This window comes from Dryobates pubescens, chromosome 35 (assembly GCF_014839835.1).
Source record: "Dryobates pubescens isolate bDryPub1 chromosome 35, bDryPub1.pri, whole genome shotgun sequence".
In the NCBI taxonomy this organism is placed as follows: domain Eukaryota; kingdom Metazoa; phylum Chordata; class Aves; order Piciformes; family Picidae; genus Dryobates; species Dryobates pubescens.
In genome coordinates this window covers 5351811-5373299 of record NC_071646.1, presented here as the reverse complement: position 1 = coordinate 5373299, position 21489 = coordinate 5351811, and the positions used below count along the sequence as shown (strand labels likewise).

General features: G+C 61.1%; 1 protein-coding gene across 1 annotated transcript; it reads left to right on the top strand.

Annotated features, from left to right (window-relative positions):
* Positions 1-14014: 14014 nt before the first annotated feature.
* CDKN1A (cyclin dependent kinase inhibitor 1A) lies at positions 14015-17810 on the top strand. Its single transcript, XM_054176571.1, has 3 exons — positions 14015-14084; positions 16168-16557; positions 17038-17810. The coding sequence occupies exons 2-3, from the start codon at positions 16176-16178 to the stop codon at positions 17100-17102; spliced, it is 447 nt and encodes a 148-aa protein (XP_054032546.1). The 5' UTR covers positions 14015-14084; positions 16168-16175; the 3' UTR covers positions 17103-17810.
* Positions 17811-21489: the final 3679 nt, after the last annotated feature.

Sequence of the window (21489 nt, the reverse complement as noted above, 5' to 3'; positions counted from 1 at the left end):
TTCAGCTGGATGAGGTCTGCTGCTTCACAGGGTTTATGTCATCAGGTGGGGTTTGGTGGAGGAACCAAATGAGCAGCTTCCAGAGAAAGATGGGAAATGTCTCAATCCTGCCTGTGAGCAGGGTACAAGTAGCCAGGGCTCTTTCTAATGCAGCCACACTTGTAAGGCTCCCAGTTTGCTGGAGGCAGCCTCAGAGGGGCACCGGCCCAGAGGGGCACCAGCCTGGGAGCACCATCCACAGGCCGAGCTTCTGTGTGAAGTCAAACTTATGAGGAGATGCTTGTGCTGACCTTGTAAGGCCAGGGACATTCCTCCCCTCCTCACAGACCTTAAAGCAGGAGGAGCAGCCGAGCAGCCTGTGCTGGCCAGCGGAGGACAGACGCCGGCAGCCCCGGGTGGTTCGTGCCCCGGGTGGTTCGTGCCCCGTCCTCAGTGACAGCCCAGCTCTGAAGCCTCCTCCGGCTGACGGCGGCCGGGAGGGAGGATCTCTGCTGTCTGCCGCTTTCGGCATTGTTTCAGGCTCCGTTTTCGCGGCGCTGCCGTGCTGAGCTGCGTGTGTAATTCGGGGAGGTTCGGGGGAGTGGTTTAGCTTCCCTTGGGCTTCCCCTCCGAAGCGTCCTGAGCTTGATGCTCCGCGAGTTCCTCCTCAGCGTGGCGTCGAAGCCCATCCCGGGGGCGCCGTCCCGGGGGGCGCCATCCCCGACGTCAGCACCCTCGGCTTCTGTGTGGTTTGTTCTTCTCTCTCGCTCTCCTCAGGGACAGCATTGTGTGCAAATGGTTTGGGGAAGAAAGGGATTGGGACTGGGTTGGTTTTTGCCTTCTCTTGATGTCCATGCTGCTCTTTGTTTACAGCAGAGAAGGTCACTGTAAGAATGTGGTTTGTGCTGGGAAAATGCAGAGGTTGAGTATCTCTCTGACTCCCAGAAAGGAGGTTGGAGTGAAGTGGGGGTTGAGCTCTTCTCCCAAGTAACAAGTGTCAGGGAGTTGGAGAGAGCCAGGAGGTCTCCCTTCAGCTTCCCCTTCACTGGACACCCCCAGTTCCCTCAGCTGCTCCTCCCCGGCCCTGGTCTCCAGACCCTTCCCCAGCTTGGTTGCCCTTCTCTGGACCCCTCCAGCCCTCAGTGTCTCGACAGTAGATCCTGCACTCTGTGCTCTCTGCACTCTGAGCTTTCTCCCTTTGCATTTCTTTTTGCTTGCAGTCCCAGGAGCCGTGCGAGGTGCTGCACCCTGTCCCTGGGTGTCCCTGCAGCACCTGGCACTGCCTGGAAGGGCAGGTTCCACCTCTTATCTCCTTGCCCTAGCAGTTCTGCAGCTCGTTGTGCTGCTGTCAGCAGCATCACCTCTTTTCCGCTCCCAGCCTGCCTCTCCGCCCCACCGCCACAAGAGGTCTCAAAGTCTCCGGACGCACAGCTCCACAAAGCAGCTGGGCGCCCACAGCTGCCCATCCCTGCTGCTTTCCTTCCCTGTCCCCACACCGACCTTCAAAGCCTACCCAGAAACACTGTCCCACAGTCCGAGCTGGGGTCAGCAGCAGCATCTCCCTGCTCTGGTGCTGATATAGCTCAGCTGGAGAAGAGAAGTGGCACAAGAGGAGCATCAGCATCAGCCCCTTGTGCAAACACCAGGCCAAAGTGCAGCTCCAGTCGCTCCCCTGCGACCTTAGATCCCACACAGCACCATAAAGAGGTGGCTCCCGGTTTCTGCTGGTGTGCCTGCAGTGCAGCTAGCTCTGCTCTCACTCTGCCCTGCTCAGACCACACCTGGGTCCAGCCTGGGGCTCCCCAGCTCTAGAGGGACAGAGATCTGCTGGAGGGAGTCCAAGGGAGGCTACCAGGATGATCTGGGACTTGAACATCTCTGCTGTGAAGAAAGGCTGAGCGCCCTGGGGCTGTTTAGTCTGGAGAGGAGGAGGCTGAGAAGGGATCTGATCAATGTCTATCAATACCTGAGGGGGGGGACAAGGTGAAGCTGCCAGGCTCCGTTTGGTGGTGCCCTGTGACAGGACATGGAGCAGTGGACACAAACTGGAACCCAGGAGGTTCCCCCAGAGCAGGAGGAGAAACTTTGCTGTGAGAGTGCTGGAGGCCTGAAGCAGGCCACCAGAGAGGCTGTGGAGCCTCCATCTCTGGAGACTTTCCAACCCCCCCTGGATGTGCTCCTGTGTGAGCTGCCCTGGGTGATGCTGCTCTGGCAGGGGGGGTGGACTGGGTCATCTCTGCAGGTCCCATCCAGCCCCTAGCACTCTGTGTCTCTGTGCTTCACACCTCAGCCTGCCCCAAGTGGGTAGAATTGAAGGCATTCTTCACTTGGCAGCTCTTGAAGTCCCTCTGAGCAGCTGCAGCAGCCCCAGCACCAAGCCTTCTGGCTTCCTCCAAACACTCTCACTGCCTTGCTTTGCTCTTTCATCCCTGGAGCTTGCACCAGCAGCAATATTTCCACTCTGTCAGTGCCCTTCAGACAAATGCTGTTGTGGACTAAAATAACCAGGGGATGCAGACCAATGGGAAAGGGCCTATGCAGGAGGAACACTATGTTCCCAAGTGATTCATTCATCTCTTATTCAATTAGTTAGCAGCTGACATAACTCTGGAGATGAACAAATCTTCACAGGGACTCGAGTGGTGCTGCTGCTGCTGCTGCACTCCCCAAGTAATTGGAGCTGTCAGGTTTTCTGTGGGAGGCCATCCCAACAGGCACACTAAAAGGTCACAGGTCCGCAAGATGGACATGGAACTGCTGGAGAGGGTCCAGAGGAGGCCACAAAGATGATGAGAGGGCTGGAGAACCTCTGCTGTGAAGACAGGCTGAGAGAGCTGGGGCTGGTCAGGCTGGAGAAGGCTCCAGGGAGACCTTGGAGCTGCATTTCAATACCTGAAGGGTCCTACAGGAGGGCTGGGCAGGGGCTCCTTCCAAGGGCCTGTGGTGACAGGATGAAGGGCAGTGGTTTGAAGCTGGAGCAGGGGAGATTTGGGTTGGACATCAGGAGGAAGCTCTGCACAGTGAGAGTGGGGAAGTACTGGAACAGGTGAGGTTTTTGAGGTTCCACCCCTGGGTGCATCCCAGATCAGACCTGAGCACCTTGATCTAGTTGGAGATGTCCTGGCTGACTGCAGTGGGGCTGGACATGATGCCCTTCAAGGCTCCCTTCCAAGCTGATGCACTCTGTCATTCTAGGGAGCGGGGGGGGGGGCAGAAAAAACCCCAAAGCCTCCTTCCCAGCTTGATTCTGCCACCAGTTTCAGTGGTGGTGCTCCAAAATCTGCTTGTGGTGCTCCAGGGTTCACCCTGCTGCAGACCGTGTCCCATCCTTGGGCACGCTGCTGGCCACCACACAGCCACCCCAGCAGGCTGTGATGTTTGGGAGCACCTGCAGACAGCCTGGCACAGCAGCCTGGTGACCTGCAGCGTGCTGTGGCAGGCCCTTGGCAAGCTGCAGCCCTCCCTTGGTAGCCACAGTATCAGGGTGGAGCAGCTTTATCAGGGCGAGGCCCTCTGTCACCCTGGGTGTCACTGTGGAGCCAGCTGGGAGATCACTGCTGCCAGCTGTGGCAGAGGCCTTATCTGGGCTGCTGGCAGAGGCTGCTTTGCCCATGAATATTCAGTGGTGTCTGGAGGGGAAGCCCCACTGCTCCTCCCAGCCTTCCCCCACCCCTGCTCTTGGGCTCTGCTCTGAAGGATCTCCAATCCCTCTACAGGATCCCCAGCCCCTCTACAAGATCTCCAATTCCTCTACAGGATTGCCACTCCCTCTACAGGAGCCCAGGGGACCTCATTGTGGCCTTCCAGGAGCTGCAGGGGGCTCCAAGAAAGCTGGGGAGGGGCTTTGGAGGCTGTCAGGGAGTGACAGGACTGGGGGGGATGGAGCAAAACTAGAAGTGGGGAGGTGGAGATTGGATGTTGGGAGGAAGCTCTTCCCCAGGAGGGTGGTGAGAGCCTGGCCCAGGCTGCCCAGGGAGGTGGTGGAAGCCTCCTGCCTGGAGGTGTTTGCAGCCAGGCTGGAGGTGGCTGTGAGCAACCTGCTGTGGTGTGAGGTGTCCCTGCCCATGGCAGGGGCTTGGAGCTGGCTGAGCCTTGAGCTCCCTTCCAACCCTGACAATTCCATGATTCTATGCTCTCCAATCCCTCTGCAGGATCCCCTCAGTCCCCTTGGTGACTCACACCATGCCTGCTGCCTGGGCTGGGTGTCCTGCTTCCTGCCCCCACTCCCTGCTGGATTGATTGGCTTTTCATCTGCTACTGCTATGAGCTTTTGGGGAGGAGGTTGCCCCAGCTAGAGAGATAGGCTTCAGGTGTGGTACCAGCTGCTCCTGCCAGCAGGAATTCTTCTAGCAGGACCAGGGCAGGGATTGTCCACCTGCTCTTAGTGCTGATGAAGCTGCAGCTCGAGTCCTGGGGTCAGTTTTGGGCCTCTCACCCCAAGAAGGACATTGAGAGGCTGGAGCAGGGCCAGAGAAGGGCAACAGAGCAGGGTCTGGAGATTAGGGCTGGGGAGGAGCAGCTGAGGGAGCTGGGGGGGTTGAGCCTGGGGAAAAGGAGGCTGAGAGGAGACCTCATTGCTCCCTGAAAGGAGGCTGGAGCCAGGTGGGGGTTGGGCTCTGCTCCCTAGTCTCAGGTGATAGAAGGAGAGGAAATGGCCTGAGATTGCCCCAGGGGAGGGTTAGGTTGGAGAGGAGGGAAAACTTCCTTCCCTTGAAGGTTGTCACAACCTGGCCCAGGCTGCCCAGGGAATCCCCATCCCTGCGTGGAGATGTCATGCTGAGGGATGTGGTTTCCTGGCAGTGCTGGGCTAAAGGTTGAACTCCATGATCTCAAAGGTCTCTTCCAAGCAAACCCATTCTGAGATCCTTGCTTCCTGGTTGATGAGTCCTGCTCCAAGCCCCATGGCTGAGCATTCACTGGATGTGGAGTCAGATGTTCCCCCTGCACAGGGTCAGTTTGGTAGGGGCCTCTGGTGGGCTGCTTTTGGAAACCCTCACGTCTCACAGCCTCCTTCTCTCTGTGCCTCCCTCCTGCTTTCTTTGTCACTTGTCACATTTGGTCACCAAGAAATCATTTGGTCTTCTGCAAAGCTCAGGTGTGTTAGTTAGGGGAGGCAGGAAGGGCCCTGGAGGAGCATCACTGCTGGCAGGTGGAGCACAGGACATCTCTAACCTCTTCCCAGCATCACTGTGAACAGCAGCTCCAAGACGCAGCACATTCCCTTCCCCTGCTGCCCTGTGGCTTCCTGTAAGCAGGGCAGAGGAAGAAGGAAGGGAGACTGAAACCAAAAGGAAAAGGGCTTCTGGTGGCCCCTGGACCTGCCCAGCTCACAGCCACGTTTGGTGGAACCCACAACCATCCCTATGGCTCAGCCCTGTGTCACTGCTGGGGGTGAAGGCCGGGGAGGCTCGGTGCAGCTGCTGCCCCCCGCTGCAGCAAACACCGCGCAGCAGCGGCACGGAGCAGGGAAAGCGCCACCGAGCCTCACCCGGCGGCGGCTGCGCGGCGTCCCCCGGGGCCTTAGCGGGAGCGGCACCCTCGCAGCTGTCCCCTGCCGCCGCCTCCGCCCCGCACGGCGAGAAGCAGCAGCCCGCAGCACCCTGCAAGGCAGCCGGCTGTCCGGCCTGCGATCCGGGCACTGCCCTCCTGCGGATGCCGTTTCAGGTGCCATGGGGCTGATCCTCTGCCCCTTCCCTCTGCTCTGCCCCACGCCCAGCACAGGCTGCAGTGAATCAGAGCCCCGTGGCCGGGGTGGGTGGCACGGCTCCCAAACACCTGCCGCGAGCAGGGAGATCCCGGGAGGCGCTGACACACCGGCAGCCAGCGCCTGGCAGCGCCGGCGGGCACCGGCATGGGCCAGGGGGTGGGCACCGGCATGGACCAGGGGGTGGGCACCGGCATGGGCGAGCAGGCGGGCACCGGGATGGGCCAGGGGGTGGGCACCGGCATGGGCCAGGGGGTGGGCACCGGCATGGGCGAGCAGGCGGGCACCGGGATGGGCCAGGGGGTGGGCACCGGCATGGGCCAGGGGGTGGGCACCGGGATGGGCCAGGGGGTGGGCACCGGCATGGGCCAGGGGGTGGGCACCGGCATGGGCGAGCAGGCGGGCACCGGGATGGGCCAGGGGGTGGGCACTGGCATGGGCGAGCAGGCGGGCACCGGGATGGGCCAGGGGGCGGGCACCGGGATGGGCGAGCGGGCAGGCACCGGGATGGGCGAGCGGGCGGGCACCGGGATGGGCCAGGGGGTGGGCACTGGCATGGGCAAGCAGGCGGGCACCGGGATGGGCAAGCAGGTGGGCACCAGGATGGGTGAATGGGCAGGCACCGGGATGGGCCATTGGGTGGGCAGTGTGATGGGCGAGCAGGCAGGCACTGGGATGGGTGAATGGGCAGGCACCCGGATGGGCAAGTGGGCAGGCACCCGGATGGGCGAGCAGGCAGGCACTGGGATAGGCAATCAGGCTCCAGGTTGGGCGGGCAAGCAGGCTGCAGGTTGGGCAAGCAGGCTGCAGGTTGGGCAAGCAGGCAGGCACTGGGATGGGCAAGCAGGCAGGCATCAGGATGGGCAAGGTGACCTGGAGGGGTTTCCAAGCCCTGGAGATGTGGTGCCAAGTGCCATGGTTTAGCGGTGCCCTGGCAGTGCTGGGTTAAGGGCTGGACTGAATGATCTTAAAGGTCTTCTCCAACCAACACAGCTCTACGACTGCGTGGTTCCATGATTCCATGAGCTGGCTGTGGCCTCTCTGGAAGGCCCTTCCCGCCCACAGGGAGCCGTGCAAGCACTGGAGCCGCTGGCCCTGGTCCCCAGCGGGGTGCCCGTGCCTGCTCCGCGGGTGCCAGCCGTCTGATGGGTCCTGCCCTGCCCTCTCTCGGGTCGTAGTCAATGAGGTGAAGCAGCAAATAAATAAACAGGCAAACAAGCCCAGGGGTTTGGAGCCAGGTACTGAACAATGAGGCCCTTTGCTGCCAGCGACACACAAAACCCTCAGCCAGCCCCAGGCAGCTTCCAGAGCTGCCCAGGGAAAGTCAGTGGAGCAATTACGTTAATGACCGCGGATGGGGCTGAACCCAGTGGTGGACGAAAATGAGTGAGGGGCTGAATGAAGAGGCTGATTCATAGCCCTGCACCCAGGAATATTTCCAGTAAGCAAAGGCCTCGTTTCGGGGACTGTCTCATCCCACCCCCCCCCGCCCCCAGCCCCCTCTTCCCATTCGTGCTCGGTGGGATTCTATTTCCACTCTGCTGGCTCTGGTGTCTCATCAAAATGCCTTCATAAATGGAGCAAAACAAGGGCTGGGGGATGGCAGGGAAGCAGTCAATTAACACGATCCCGGTTCTTGGAGGGGCAGAGTTAATCAAGCATTCAGCGTTTTGTCATTCTTGTCTTTCTTCCCTGGGAAAATCCTATTAGGATAAAATCACTTAATTGGGCACTTCAAAGAGCTGATGGGAAAACAGCCTCAGCCGGGATGTAAACGGCCTTCAGCTGAACACTAGGCTCATTTAGGCTGCTGCTGGAGCCTGAGTGCTCCATTAAGAGCCTTCACGTTTCCCACTTAAAAGAAAAAAGCTTGTTAGCAGAGATAATAAAAAAGGGGAAGTGTGGGGGGGGGAAATCCTGGAGGTTTGAAGCTGGCTGAGGAGAGGCTTTCGTGCCTCAGCACGCAGGGCTTTGTCCCCAGCACAGCCTCTTACACGTCCACTGAGCGGCTCTCGCTCGGCTGCCCTGCACCCAGGGATTTCACACCTGCCTGGGGGCTTCCTGCCCCTCGAAGGTGATGGAGGAAGGGAAAAAAACCATCACAGAGCATCAAGCCCTGGGAGGAGAGGCTGAGGGAGCTGGGGTTGCTTAGCCTGCAGGAGAGGAGGCTCAGGGGAGACCTTCTTGCTCTCTGCAGCTCCCTGCAGGGAGGTTGGAGCCAGGTGGGGGTTGGGCTCTTCTCCCGGGCAAGCAGCAGCAGAACAAGAGGACACAGTCTCAAGCTGTGCCAGGGGAGGTTCAGGCTCAAGGTGAGAAGAAAGTTCTTCCCTGAGAGAGTTGTTAGCCATTGGGATGTGCTGCCCAGGGAGGTGGTGGAGTCCCCATCCCTGGAGGTGTTCAGGAAGGGATTGGATGTGGCACTTGGAGCCATGGTTTAGTATCACAGTCTGACAGTATCACCAAGGTTGGAAGAGACCTCCAAGATCATCGAGTCCAACCTGGCACCACAGACCTCATGACTAGACCATGGGGGTTGGAACTGGATGATCTTTAAGGTCCCTTTCAACCCAACCCATTCCAGGGCTCTGTGCTGCTCCTCTGCCTGACCCTTTGCTGTTTCCTAGCCCTGCCCTGGCTGCTCTGTCAGGATTTGTGCATTTTCTGCTCCAAAAAACCACTTGATGTGCACCTCAGACAACCAAGAGCCCAAACCATCCTGCTGTAGGGAGGGCTGGCTGAGGAACCATGCAGCCTGCTTCATGGCTGTGTTTCCTGGAAGGCTTCCATCTGGGAAAAGGTTTCCAGGTCACCACCTGCTTGTGTATTAAAGGCATTTTACAGCCAGCCTTGATGAAGTCCTTACATGGAGGTGTTTGTGGGCATCAAACCACTTGTGATGGGGATGGGCTGGACCTCAGCAGCTGATCCCCATCCAATGTGCTGAGATCTCTCCTTGGCACACCATTGGGTTCTTCGCTTTGGGGTCAGGGTTACCTTACACGGCTCCACCGAGCCACATTGCTCCCTTCCTCACCTTCTCCCCTTCCACTCTGCCCTGGTGTGGCCACACCTGCAATCCTGTGGCCAGTTTGGGGCTCCCCAGTTCAAGAGAGACAGAGACCTGCTGGAGAGAGTCCAGGGGAGGCTATAAGTATGATGAAGGGACTTGAACATCTCTGTTACAAGGAGAGGCTGAGTCCTGGGGATGTTTAGCCTGGAGAGGAGAAGGCTGAGAGGGGATCTGATCAATGCCTATCAATATCTGAGGGCTGGGGGGCAAGGTGAAGCTGCCAGGCTCTGTTTGGTGGTGCCCTGTGGTAGGACAAGGAACAAGCTGGAACCCAGGAGGTTTCACCTCAACATGAGGAGAAACTTCTTTGCTGTGAGGGTGCTGGAGCCCTGGAGCAGGCTGCCCAGAGGCTGTGGAGCCTCCTTCTGGGCAGACTTTCAACCCCCCCCTGGATGTGTTCCTGGGTGCCCTGCCCTGGGTGATGCTGCTCTGGCAGGGGGCTTGGACTGGAGGAGCTCTGGAGGTCCCTCCCAAGCCCTCCCAAGCTGTGGTTGTCCAACAGGCAGGACAAGCTCTGAGCACAGGCTGAGGGGGCTGGGGCTGTGCAGCCTGGAGAAGGCTCCAAGGGGACCTCAGAGCTGCTGCCAGCACCTGAAGGGATCCTGCAGGAAGGCTGCAGAGAGGCTTTTCCTGAGGGGGTCTGGAGACAGGACAGGGGGAAGGGTTTGCAGCTGAGGCAGAGCAGGGTTAGAGTGGGGCTGAGGAAGCAGCTCTTGAGTACGAGGGTGATCCTCACACAAGGCAGGGCCATCCAAGCCCTGATTTCTTCTTCCAGCTCAAACCAAGCTCCCAGCCCCATCCCTTTGGCTTTGGGGGATGCTGTTGCCTGTGTCCCTAGGGAGGATGCAGCCTGGTGTCAGAGGGGACGTGCCTGGGCACATTCCCCTGGCGGAAGCTGAGGACGAGCTGAGTCACACACGGACCCTGCCCGCCCTGAACAAGCTGCAGCCCTGCCTGCAGTGCCTTCCTGGGACCTGCTCAGGGACAGCCCCTGCCCAGGGAATGCTCCTGTGGGGTCCCAGCAGGTTCCCCACTCCCCAGGTGTCTGTGGGGTCCCCACAGCCATATGTACCCAGCCAGTATTTCAGTGCCCCTGGGAACCATAGAATCAGAGACTCAACAAGGTTGGAAAAACCCTCAAAGATCATCAAGTCCAAGCTCTCACCCAACACCTCCTGACTGCTAAACCATGGCACCCAGTGCCACATCCAAGCCCCTCCTGAACACCTCCAGGCATGGGGACTCCACCACCTCCCTGGGCAGCACATTCCAATGGCTAACAGCTCTCTCTGGGAAGAACTTTCTCCTCACCTCCAGCCTGAACCTCCCCTGGCACAGCTTGAGACTGTGTCCTCTTGTTCTGCTGCTGATTGCCTGGGAGATGAGACCAGGGCTGCTGTGCAGCCCTTTGCTGCATTCCTTTTGCTCCCAGGCATTGGGATGGATTTTCCCAGCTCCAGGGATGGATTCTCCCAGGCTCACCCCTCCTGGGTGGGGGGTTGGGACACCCCTCGGGGAGGGCGAGCCTGGGATGGGAGAGGTGACAGCTCCCCCTTGGTGGCTATAAATGGAGAGAAGGAAACACTGATGCTTGTCCCCAGCCCAGCCCTTTGACCTCCTCCTCCTCCTCCGCCTCGCTGGGGCTGAGCAGGGTGAGTCACCTTTGGGAGGTCTGAGGTTCCTGTCTGCCTCTGCATTAATCACCCTTCATTTTCTCCTTTCTGATGATGCCACTGCAGCCTTGACCATGGACTCCCTGACACCCTCCCTCTCCCCACTTCCCATTTCCAGTAAGCCACTTCCCTGAGGGCTCCTCTGATGCTGGTGCAGCTGGAGCTGCCTGGTTCCCGGGGCAGGGGAACAGGGGACGGCCAGAAACCTGCCCCCTCCCCACCTCGGGGAGCAGGCTCCTTTGGAACCAAAACCCCCACAAAGTGATAATGATGGAGTAACTGTCCTGAGGGGACATCCATCTCTGATGTATCTTCTGGCTGGTTTCACCTTGAGCCTGTCCCCCTGTAACTCTCCCCAGCCAGGCTGCTCTCAGTCTCCCATCACTTTGCTTTCCCAGGCCCCTCTTGCATCAGCTGGAGCTCGCTGTGGGTTGCACAAGCAAGGCCACTCCTTCCTCTGCCCCTTTGGGTGCTAGTTTGGATTTAAGAAGCTGCTGGTTGTGACATTCCTGCCTCCTTCTGTGTTTCCAGGCAGCTTTTACAGGAGGAAAAAGAAATGAAAGCTCATTCAAGCAGTGAGCATCCTCCTGCTAAAGGCTGCTTCAGCTCCAGCCCTTCAGCTCCAGCCCCAGCTCACAGCTGCAGGCTGCCTGGACCAGGGGAAGATGCCCATAGCATCCTCCTTGCCTTCCATGCCCATCACACCTTCCCTGCATCCAGAGGAATCAAACCAACGAGCTGCATGTGGAGCAGAGCTGGTGGTTGGTGAGGAAATGACAGCCATGCAGCCAAGCCCTCCGCAGCGTGGCTGGGAGCTGCTCCTTGCAACCGGGAGGAGGAATCCTCCCCTTCTGGAAGCACCAGGCACAGCTTCCCAGCATGGCCAGGCTGCTCCAGCTGGAATCTTCCCCTCCTGGAAGCACCAGGCACAGCTTCCCAGCATGGCCAGGCTGCTCCAGCTGGAATCTTCCCCTCCTGGAAGCACCAGGCACAGCTCCCAGGCATGGCCAGGCTGCTCCAGCTGGAATCTTCCCCTCCTGGAAGCACCAGGCACAGCTTCCCAGCATGGCCAGGCTGCTCCAGCTGGAATCTTCCCCTCCTGGAAGCACCAGGCACAGCTCCCCGGCATGGCCAGGCTGCTCCAGCTGGAATCTTCCCCTCCTGGAAGCACCAGGCACAGCTTCCCAGCATGGCCAGGCTGCCCCAGCTGGAATCTTCCCCTCCTGGAAGCACCAGGCACAGCTCCCCGGCATGGCCAGGCTGCTCCTGCTGGAATCTTCCCCTCCTGGAAGCACCAGGCACAGCTTCCCAGCATGGCCAGGCTGCTCCAGCTGGAATCTTCCCCTCCTGGAAGCACCAGGCACAGCTTCCCAGCATGGCCAGGCTGCTCCAGCTGGAATCTTCCCCTCCTGGAAGCACCAAGCACAGCTCCCAGGCATGGCCAGGCTGCTCCAGCTGGAATCTTCCCCTCCTGGAAGCACCAAGCACAGCTCCCAGGCATGGCCAGGCTGCTCCAGCTGGAATCCTCCCCTCCTGGAAGCACCAGGCACAGCTCCCCGGCATGGCCAGGCTGCTCCTGCTCACCTCCTCCCTTCCCTGCCCTTACCAAGGGAAGTGGGAGCATCCCCAGTGTCACCAGGATGGATTCTCTGCCGTGTGCAGGATCGATTTAGGATGCTGCCACACTCTCCAGCATCCTCCTCCTCCACACTCCTCCTTTCACCTCTCCTCCTTTTCACACCATGCCCCTCTGGAGGCAGCCAAACAGCCACCCATGACCCAAATGCCATGAGCCAAGCCAGGAGGGGGCCTGGTGATGGCAAAGGCTGCTGCAGCCCGTGGCAGGCTCCAGCCAAACATGCCCAAACATATCCTCCAGCTGCTGGGGCTGCTGGGGAGCTGCTGGTGCAGCTAGGAAACACGCAGATGTTTTGCACCCTGGGGGTCTTGTTCAGCACCCACCAGCTCCAGAGGCCTTTCAGGGCGCCTGGCACTCCCAAGGGACCACTTTAATGTGGTCTTTGTCACCTTGGAGTGTGCCCTCACCTTCTTGTGCCTCACAGTACATCACATCTAGACCCTTGCTGTCCATTGTTGGGATGCTTAAGGTGCCTGGGAGCTGATGGGAGGGTGCTGCAGAACATGGCCCTCCCCCCCTGCAATGGGGTAAGGGTGACCCCAAGGGCATCAGCTCTTGTGCCATGGGGCAGTGTCAGACCCACTGACCCAGCTCCCTCTGCAGCACGGTGGGGAGGTGCCCCCTGGCCTTGCAGTTTGCCCCCAGCAGAAGCTGCCCTGGGTTCAGCCCCTTCCTGGCCGTGGATTTGGATGTGCTTCCCAGCCAAGGATCCCTGCAGATCCTCCCTGCAGGTTCCTGCAGGGCATGCACAGACTTGTTCCTCCTCTTCACCCCTGCCCAGGAGCCTGCAGGACTCACACCAGCAGAGCCTCCCCAAAACCTCCCTGGTGGGTGCAGGGGGTTCAGCTGATGGAGCAGAGCCAGGCCCAGGGAAGGAAATCCATTGGGAAAGGCCTGGGGCCACCTGGACAGGGTCAAGCAGTCCCCTGAGGAGCAGGGGAGCATCATCCCTGTGTGGATCTGAGGTGAGCATCCCGAGGGGCTGAGCCGCTCCTACGTGAATCCACTGTCCCCTTCCCACAGTCAGGTGGTGGGGAGAAGAGCCTGGGTGGGATGGGACCCCCTGGGTGGGGTGAGGAGATCTCCCCTGGGTGGGGTGGGGAGATCCCCTCCAGCCAGCCTTAGTGCTGCTCTCTACACTGACTGCAGCTCCCAGCTGGGACTGGGCACCCTTGTGTCCCTTGATCCCTAGGGATCCCTAGGAAGGGGGTCCCTGCATCCTCTGATCAAGGGGGTCTGGCACCCCTGATGAGGGGGTCTCTCCCTCCCCTGGTGGGGCTCCCTCCATTCATGCATTCTCCTAGGAAGGGGCTCCCTCCATGCCCCCCAAGGAAAGGGGTCCCTGTGTCCCCTGATGAGGGGAGTCCCTGCACCCACACCCTCCCCAGGAACGGGATCCTTCTAATGGGGGACCCCTGGATCCCCTGATGGGGGAATCCTTGCACCTGCCCCGGGAAGAGTCCCTGCCGGGGATCCCTCTGCTCCTCGATGGGAGCTCCCTGCACCCTCCGCAGGAAGGGGGTCCCTGTAGCTCCTGGGGAGGGGGATGCCCTGATGTATGGTCCCAGCACTCCCCTAGGATGGCTGCTCCTGTACCTCCCAACATCCCCTGTGTCCCCTGGTGCGGGGTCCCCGCACCCCGCCGGGAGGGGGTCCCCGCACCGTGTGAGGAGGATCCCCGCAGCCCCGCTCGCATCCCGGAATTGGGGGAGGGGAGGGGAGGGGAGGGGAGGGGAGGGGGGGGAGGAGAGGGGAGGGGGGGGAGGAGAGGGGAGGGGAGGGGGGGGGAGGGGAGGGGAGGGGAGGGGAGGGGAGGGGAGGGGAGGGGAGGGGAGGGGAGGGGAGGGGAAGACCGAGGAAGAGGACAGAGGACCGAGGCGGCTGCCCCGGGGGCCGGGCCGCTGCGGGGCGGGGCAGGGGCGGGGGGGAAATCCCGGACGACACAGCGAGGCTCCGCCCGCCCCGGTATAAAGCGGGGGAGAGGCGGCGGGCACCGGCCGCCGGAGACGCGACGCGACGGTGAGTGGAGCGCGGCGGCGCCGGGCGGCTCCCGGTCCCCTCCCGGTCCCCTCCCGGTCCCTGCCGTTTCTTCTCTGTCCGGGCCGGGGGGGTGTCAACGCGCGGCTGTCACCGGGAGGAGGTCGCCGCCGGTCGGCTAGCAGAGGGGCGGCGGCTCCGCCCCGGGGGTCGCGTCCCCAGGCGGGGGAGGGAGCGGGGCCGCGGCCGGGGTGGCCGGGCCCGGGGGTGGGTGAGCTGCGGGCGGTGGGCAGGGGGCGGCTCCCGGAGCACCCCCCCGGCCCCTCCCGGGAGGTGGCGGAGCCCCGGCCCGGGCTGCGCTCGCCCCCCGGTGGCGGTGGGGAGCGGTGCGGGGCGCGGCCGGGCAGCCGCGGAGCATCCCGGAGGATCCCGGTGCCGACCCCCGGCGCTGCGGAGCCCCAGGGGTGTCGTGAGCTGGGCGTGCCCCGCGCTCGCCGCCCCGGCAGGCAGCTGGTGCGGGAGGGCACCGGCGGCGGCTCCATCCCCACCCGCGGGCGTGGATGCTGCTGGCTCCTCCTGCTCCCCAAGCCTTCCCCACGACTGGTGTAACTGGTCCTGGGTGTCGCAGGTGCCTGTGGGGCTGTGTGGGTGTCCCCGGGAGTGTCTGCAGCTCCCGGCCCGGCTGGGTGAGGTTTTAACGCATCCCTGCACCTGCAGCCGCTCTGTGGCCAAGCCTCGGGGTTCTCCGGCTGGCTCGAAGCTTTCGGGAGGCTGCCAGAGCGACACCAGCCCCGTGAGAGGGGACTGTGAGCCGGCCCTGGGCTCTCCTCCTTCGCTGGCTCCTGCAGTCTGCAGCTATGAGTCAGGGCCAAGCTGTTATCTCAAGGTGTGGGAGTCCAGGGTGGCACCTGGGGCTCGGCCGTGGCCTGAGGATGGGGAGACTGTCACCTGACACAGGCAGGGAGAGCTGGAGGGTGTCCAGACGGGGTGTCAAAACGTGTCCCCTGCCTGCTACCTGCCAGGGCTTGCCTGGACATGCTGGGACTTGCCTTGCAATGAGGTCAGCCTCGGTGCACTCCCGCTGCCAGCAGATAGGAAGCTGCGTCGCTATTTTTACTCGGGATGCTCAGTCTGGACTGGGAGCAGAGCTGGGCTGGGGCAGGGCGCAGGCTTGGGGTGGCCCCTCCGGCCCCACCGTGCCGGTGGGTGCCTGGTAGTGTGGCACAGGAGACCCGGAGAGGCTGAACTTAGGTAGAAGACTTTCCCCCTGAGAGGCTGAGGACCCCAGATGTGCAGGGCTGAAGCTTGAGGATCTGCTGGGGGCTTGTCTTGGAGGGGTCCCAGCCTTGGGTGGGTGAGGAGGAAGCTGCTCCCTCGGGGGCTTTCACGTGGTGAATCTGGCTTTTGCAGGAGACTTAAAGGAGTGTGGCTCCCAGCAGGGTCAAGCTGTCAAATCCCAGGGTGGTGTTTGCTGTGCTCTGATAAGGAGGCTCCTCAGAGGCTCTTCAGAGTGCTGTGAGGGCTCCATCAGCCCCACACCTGTGGGAGGGGGAGGACCTGTGCCGGGGAGGGGCTTTGGCACTTGCTGGGAGCAGTCAAAGCTCTTGGCAGCGATTTGAAAACAAGCAGAAGTCTTCTCCCTGCTTACCCAACAGCTCCTGGCAGATAAGGAGGGTGGTTAACAAAGTGGTCAAGCTTGTGGCACGTCCTTACAGTTGCTTAAAGGGCTTCCTTGCCACTGAGCCTGGCTGCTTGAGAGGAAGGAGCTGCCCAGACAACCCTCCTGTTGCTTCACTCACCCCTGTGCCAACTTGCTTTGTGCCCCTGTGGAAGTGGGGGTGTGGGTGAAACCACTGAGGATGCTCTGCCCTGGTGGGGATTTACCTGCTGGAGGAGGAATGGGCAATGTGCACACCTGCCCCATCCTCTGCACTGTCCTGACCTCAGTCATGCTCCAGCCTCTGCCCCAGGACACCACTGGCACTGAAATCTCTGGGTCCAAGTGGAGGTCCCCTCTGGGCTGCCTCATTGCAGAGCTCAACCCAGCTGGTGCCACCTTGGCTGCCGTGTGCTGGCCCTTGGGCCTTGCCCAGCCCTCCAGTAACTTGCTCTGCTTCCCTCCCAGCTGCCACGATGCCCCTGGCTCAGAGCAGGGCTGGGCAGATGCCATGCAGCAGCAAGGTCTGCAGGAACCTCTTTGGCCCTCTGGACCACCAGCAGCTCCAGAACGACCTGAAGGACCTGATGAGGCAGCACCTGGAGGAGGCTCAGCAGCGCTGGAACTTCAACTTTGAGACAGAGACTCCCTTGGATGGACAGTTCAAGTGGGAGAGGGTCTTCCAGGCTGAGCAGCCAACCCAGGAAGCCCACAGCCTGGTCAGTGCCATCAGGACCGAGCAGAGGGGCTCCAGGGATCACCCTGGCAGGGTTTGCCCCGAGGGCTCTCAGCAGAGCTCAGGGCTCCACAGGGCTGGTGCTCCACAGAGCCTGAAACGGGGGCAGACCACCATCAAAGGTGAGTGCTGGAGGCTTGGTGGCACTGGTGGTGGCATGGCTCTGCTGGAAGGGGCAGGGGGCTTGGGTGCAGGAGCCCTGCCTGGCTTGTGGGCATGGGGAGGGGACCATAGCCCAGGCATGTCTCTCCTGAGGGAGCAGAGCTCAGCTTCCCAGGGGAAAAGGCCACAGCCTTGGGCACCTTTTGGTTGCTGAGGGTTAGGGGGGAGCTTATGTTGGGCTTGTGGGCTGCAGAGCTGTGTTGTGGGTGCCCCAAAATACTCCACCCTCAATCCCCATGTCCTGAGCCTTTCCTCTAAGGTCAGGGGCTGGGCATGAAGAGCTGGAGACCTGCAGGCTCTGCTCTCCAGGAGCACAAGGCTCTGGGTGGGTGGCTCTAAGATGGAGCCTACCTGTGCTGAGGTTTGGGAGCTTCCCTGGGGGCACCTCCCTCTTCCTGTGCCTGGAGGCACTTTGCCAACCCTCTGTTTCTACCTTGCAGACTTCTACAGCTCCAAGAGGAGGTTCACCCCTGACAAGCCCAAGCCTGACAAGCCCAAGCCATGACCTGGCTGTGCTGCCCCCCTCTGCCCTTGGGGACAGCTGCTGCTGATGTGCCCTGGAGGTGTGGTGGCTCTTTCCCCCGTACTGCCCTGTGTAAGCTGTCTGTATGAAGCAATGTAGAGTCTGTAGTTCCCTATTTATGAGTAGCTCTGGGGTCCTGAGGGACCTCCTCTGTGTGCAATGTCTAGGAGTAGCCCATGTTGAGGTTTGCAGCCCCCCTGGAGATGGTGGAGGACTGGAATGGGTATGGTGGGACTGAGGCCTCGCTCTACCTGCAGAGAAGAGGAGCACCAAGAATCATCCTGGCAGCATCCTGCTGTCCAGCTGTGGTCCTTCCCCTGCCTGCCCATGGAAGGACTCTTGGTGGCACCAGGAAGCCACCAGCATGGATTGTGGAGCCCTGGAGCAGCCTGGCACTGAGGACAGCCTGGCTGCTGGTGCATGGGGGTGGCCTCCTTCCGAGCTGGATGGAGCCAGCAGGGGCAAACCCTTGTGGAAGCAGAGAGCTGAGGGCTGCTTGGAAGAGGAAGCAGCATTCCCTGGCCAGCCCTTCCTCTGGGTGACTCACCAGTGCCATCAGATGGGCTGCAGGTGGTGACAAACCCTCTGCAGGTCCCTAGGGCTTGAGCTCATTGTGGGACCTGCCTTGGGAGCCTTTGGGGTCCCCTGCTGACCCAGACTCCGCTTTCTGCCCTCGTCTGGGGCTTGCTGTGGGCTGCTCCTCGCCCTCTGTTCTGCCACTTCCAGCACTGATCCAGGCTGGAGAGCTGCCTGCTGTAGCTCAGCTGGAAGGAGTCCTGCTGCCCAGCAAGGCTGGCACCAAAAGATGAGGTGGTAGCTTTTTTGTTTCCCTCTAGGCTGTCTCCTTTGAGGTCGGTGTGGGTGAGGTCCTGCACTTGGCTCTGCAGAGCCTGAGGGGCTTTGGTCGCTTCTGGGGCCCAGGGATGCCCTGGAGCTGCTCAATCCCAGCACTGAAGGATGAGTCCCTGCTCTGCAGGCACTCAACACTGTCAGGTCTCAGCACTTTGGTGGAGTTCATCTCCTGCTCTGCTGGATTTGGACTCTGGAAACTGGTGCAAGATGGTCCCAGGCAGAGGAGGGATGGAGGCCAGCCTTCTGCCTTGCACTGGGAAGCACTTTGCTGGGGGTGAAGCTCCCAGCACTAAATGTTTATTTATATTAAAGTAAATAATGCTCTGGAGTGAGGGGTGGGGGGAGAGGAGGTGCCTGGTGCTCTGTACAGGTGAGGGGAATAAACACTTGTGTGGTGAGGAGACATCTCTGCCTGGTGGGAGTGATGGAGAGGGAGGAGGAATGGAAGGGGTTTGAGGGTGCAGCCCAGAGCTGGGAGCTGCCCTTGGGTGGGCTGGGAGCTGGGGTGGCTGCAGCACCAGCCCAGCACCAACCCTGCCTGCCCCAGCCCTGGGTGACTCTGCAGCAGGAGGAGAGGAGCTGTGTGAGGGCTGAGAGGCACAAAACCTCCCCACAAGTCCTCTGCCTAGCCCTGAGCTCTTGGCACAGCTCTCTGCTGTGCACCTGGGTGCAGGATTGCTGCTGTCACCGTGTCCCCTAGCAGCAGCCACTGCCCCCTGGGTGAAGGTAGGTTCCTCTCCTGCCCACATCATTCCTGTTGCCCTGCTGGGAGCCTGCTCCTGACCCTTGGAGGTGTTCAAGGAAGGTGTGGCTGTGGCAGCTCAGGACATGGTCTCAGGGCCATGGTGGTGCTGGGCTGATGGTTGGGCTTGACCTTGGAGGTCTCTTCAAAACAGTTCCATGACTCCAAGTGGCCATTAGCCAGGGGCAAGCTGGTGCCATCCCATTGCTCTCCTCCTGGAGCCCTGCCTGGCAGAGGGCAGGAATCCATCAGCTCTGCTGGGAACGTTTAGGAGTTCTCCAACCCCCCCCAGCAGCATCCCCGGGGACAGCAGAGCCAAAATTCAGCCTTCCTGCAGGGGCAAACAGCCCCAGGGGGTGTGAGAGGTGGTGACAAATGTGAGCTCAGAGAGGGGTTTTGCAATCTGAGCAGCCAGCCTGGCTGTGGGGCTGCTCCAGGCTGGGGGAACAGAGCAGAGGCTTCTGAGCCTCCAGCTCAGACACCCAGCACACAAACACCCAGGGCAGTGCCTGCACCCTGCTGGGATGGGGAGAGGTGAGCAGGGCACCAGCCTCCACCCCACAGCTCCTGCCCCAAGAGCCTGGGCATGGTGGCTCTGGTCACAACCTGAAGGCAGTGGTTGAGGTTTCCTCTTGGTGCTGTTTTAGGGTTTTGCTTGAGGTTTTATAATCTCCAATCTTGCAGTTGAAGTGAAGCAAAAATGTGCAAGACTCCTCTAAGGCCACAGGAGGTGATTCTGCTCTGCTCTTGTGGGGCCCAACCTGGATTGCTGTGTCCAGCTCTGGAGCCCCCAGCACAAGAAGGACCTGGAACTGCTGGAGAGGCTCCAGAGGAGGCCACAAAGATGATCAGAGGGTTGGAGAACCTCCCCTGTGGGGACAGGCTGGGAGAGCTGGGGCTGTTCAGCCTCGAGAAAGCTCCAGGGAGACCTCAGAGCAGCCTCCCAGCACCTGAAGGGGGAGCTGGGGAGGGACTTTTGGCAAGGGCTGGGAGAGCCAGGGTGAGAGGCAGGGGTCTGGAACTGGAGCAGGGGAGGTTTAGGTTGGAGAGCAGGAGGAAGCTCTGCACAGTGAGGCTGGGGAGACACTGGCACAGGCTGCCCAGGGAGGTGGTGGAGGCTCCATCCCTGGTGACATTCAAGGTGATGTAGCCCTGAGCAACCTGCTCGAGTTGGAGATGTCCCTGCTGACTGCAGGGGGGTTGGACAAGATGACCTTTGAGGCTCCCTTCCAACCCCACACATTCTGTGACCTTTGCTGTTCCTCTGCTGCTTTCCCCCTGCCCCAAACCCCTTGGCTGGGGACCGCTGCAAATGGGGAAAGGATGGAGAGGCTTCTGCTGCAGTGCCTGAGGACACCAGCTTTGGGGTCTGGGGGTCCTGGGGGGGGAGGTGTGTGGATATTGACCCTCTGGATGGGCCCTTCCTGCACCCCAGTTGCAAGGCAGCAAACAGGAAACGTGTGAGCAGCAGCGGTTGGGTGCAACCCCCGGGCGGAAAAGGAGCCTTGGGCAAGAGCAGCAGCAGAGCTCAGGGCAGGTCAGACACCTTCAGCACAGCACAGGGACCCCCCCTGCACCCTGAAACTGAGGGTGCCCCTCGCTGGGTGGGCAAGGTAAGAGCTGCTGCCCCCCCTGCTGCTCCTGCAGCACCTTGGAAAGGGAAAGGCAAGGAAAAGAAGAGGGGTGGGAGGGGAGGGGTCCTGCTGCTGGAGAGTGGGGAGGGGGCTTTTGCTTGCTGTACCTGGGGGCTGTTTGCTGATGGCTGAGAGCAGTGTGGGCTGTTGGGGCAGGGGGGAGGGACACAGAAGTCACAGAGGGTTGGTGGTGCCCTGGGGGTCCCTGCTCAGAGGGAGTTGGAGGGTGCACAGCTCCCCTCTCAGGCCCCCTCCTCGCTGTGTGCTTTGGGGTGTGAGGGGATCAGCTCAGCCCTGGGGCTGTGGTAGGGACCTGGGGGCTTCCCCAGGCTTCAAATCACCCCTCAGACCTGCTGCCTTTGGGACTGGGACCACCATAAAGTCACCCAGTTTCTGTCCCTGGATCTCTGGGGGTCTGGGGAGGGTCTCCAGTGACTCCTTAAGACCCTCCTGTGTCAACATCCTGCTACTGGGCAGTGCTGGTGGGTATTGTGCTTTAAGGGGCAGGGGAGGTTTGGGGCACATTCCCATGGTTTTGGTGCACCCCAGGATTTAGTTGCTGGTCCCCACTGCAGAAGGAAAGGGGCAAAGGGCTGGGCAGCTGGGGGAGGTCCCCAGGCTGGGAGCAGAAAGCCAGACTCTGACCATCAGACTGTGACCATCAGACTGCTCAAGCATGGCCCAGGATCTCCAGCAGCCTCTCTCCAAGGCCAGGCTTTCCTCCTCACTGCTTTTTTGGCTTTGCCATGCTGAGCCCCTCAGGGAGCTGTTGTGGTGGCTGCTGGGGACACTGCCAACCCCCCCAGGACAGGGAGGGAGGCAGTGAGAGGTTCCTGTGCTCAGCCCCCCACAAGCTGGGCTGAAGGAGCAGGTGTAATGGAGCCTCCCCTGGGGTCTCACTCAGCTCTGCCTGGGGGTGACTCATGGCTGTGAAAACTGGGGGAGGAATTTTGAAGGCTGCTGCTGAGCTCTGAGGGAGCAGGGGGGGAACCACCACGCTTCACCCAGACCTCCAGCACTGCCTTGCCTGGTCCTCTGCTGGTGCTACCTCCTGGCTCTCTCATCTCCTGGGGAGCCCTCAAGCCCTGGCAGTGCCCATGTCCTCTGCATCTTCCAGAGCCAGGGCAGAGCAGGGGGAGGT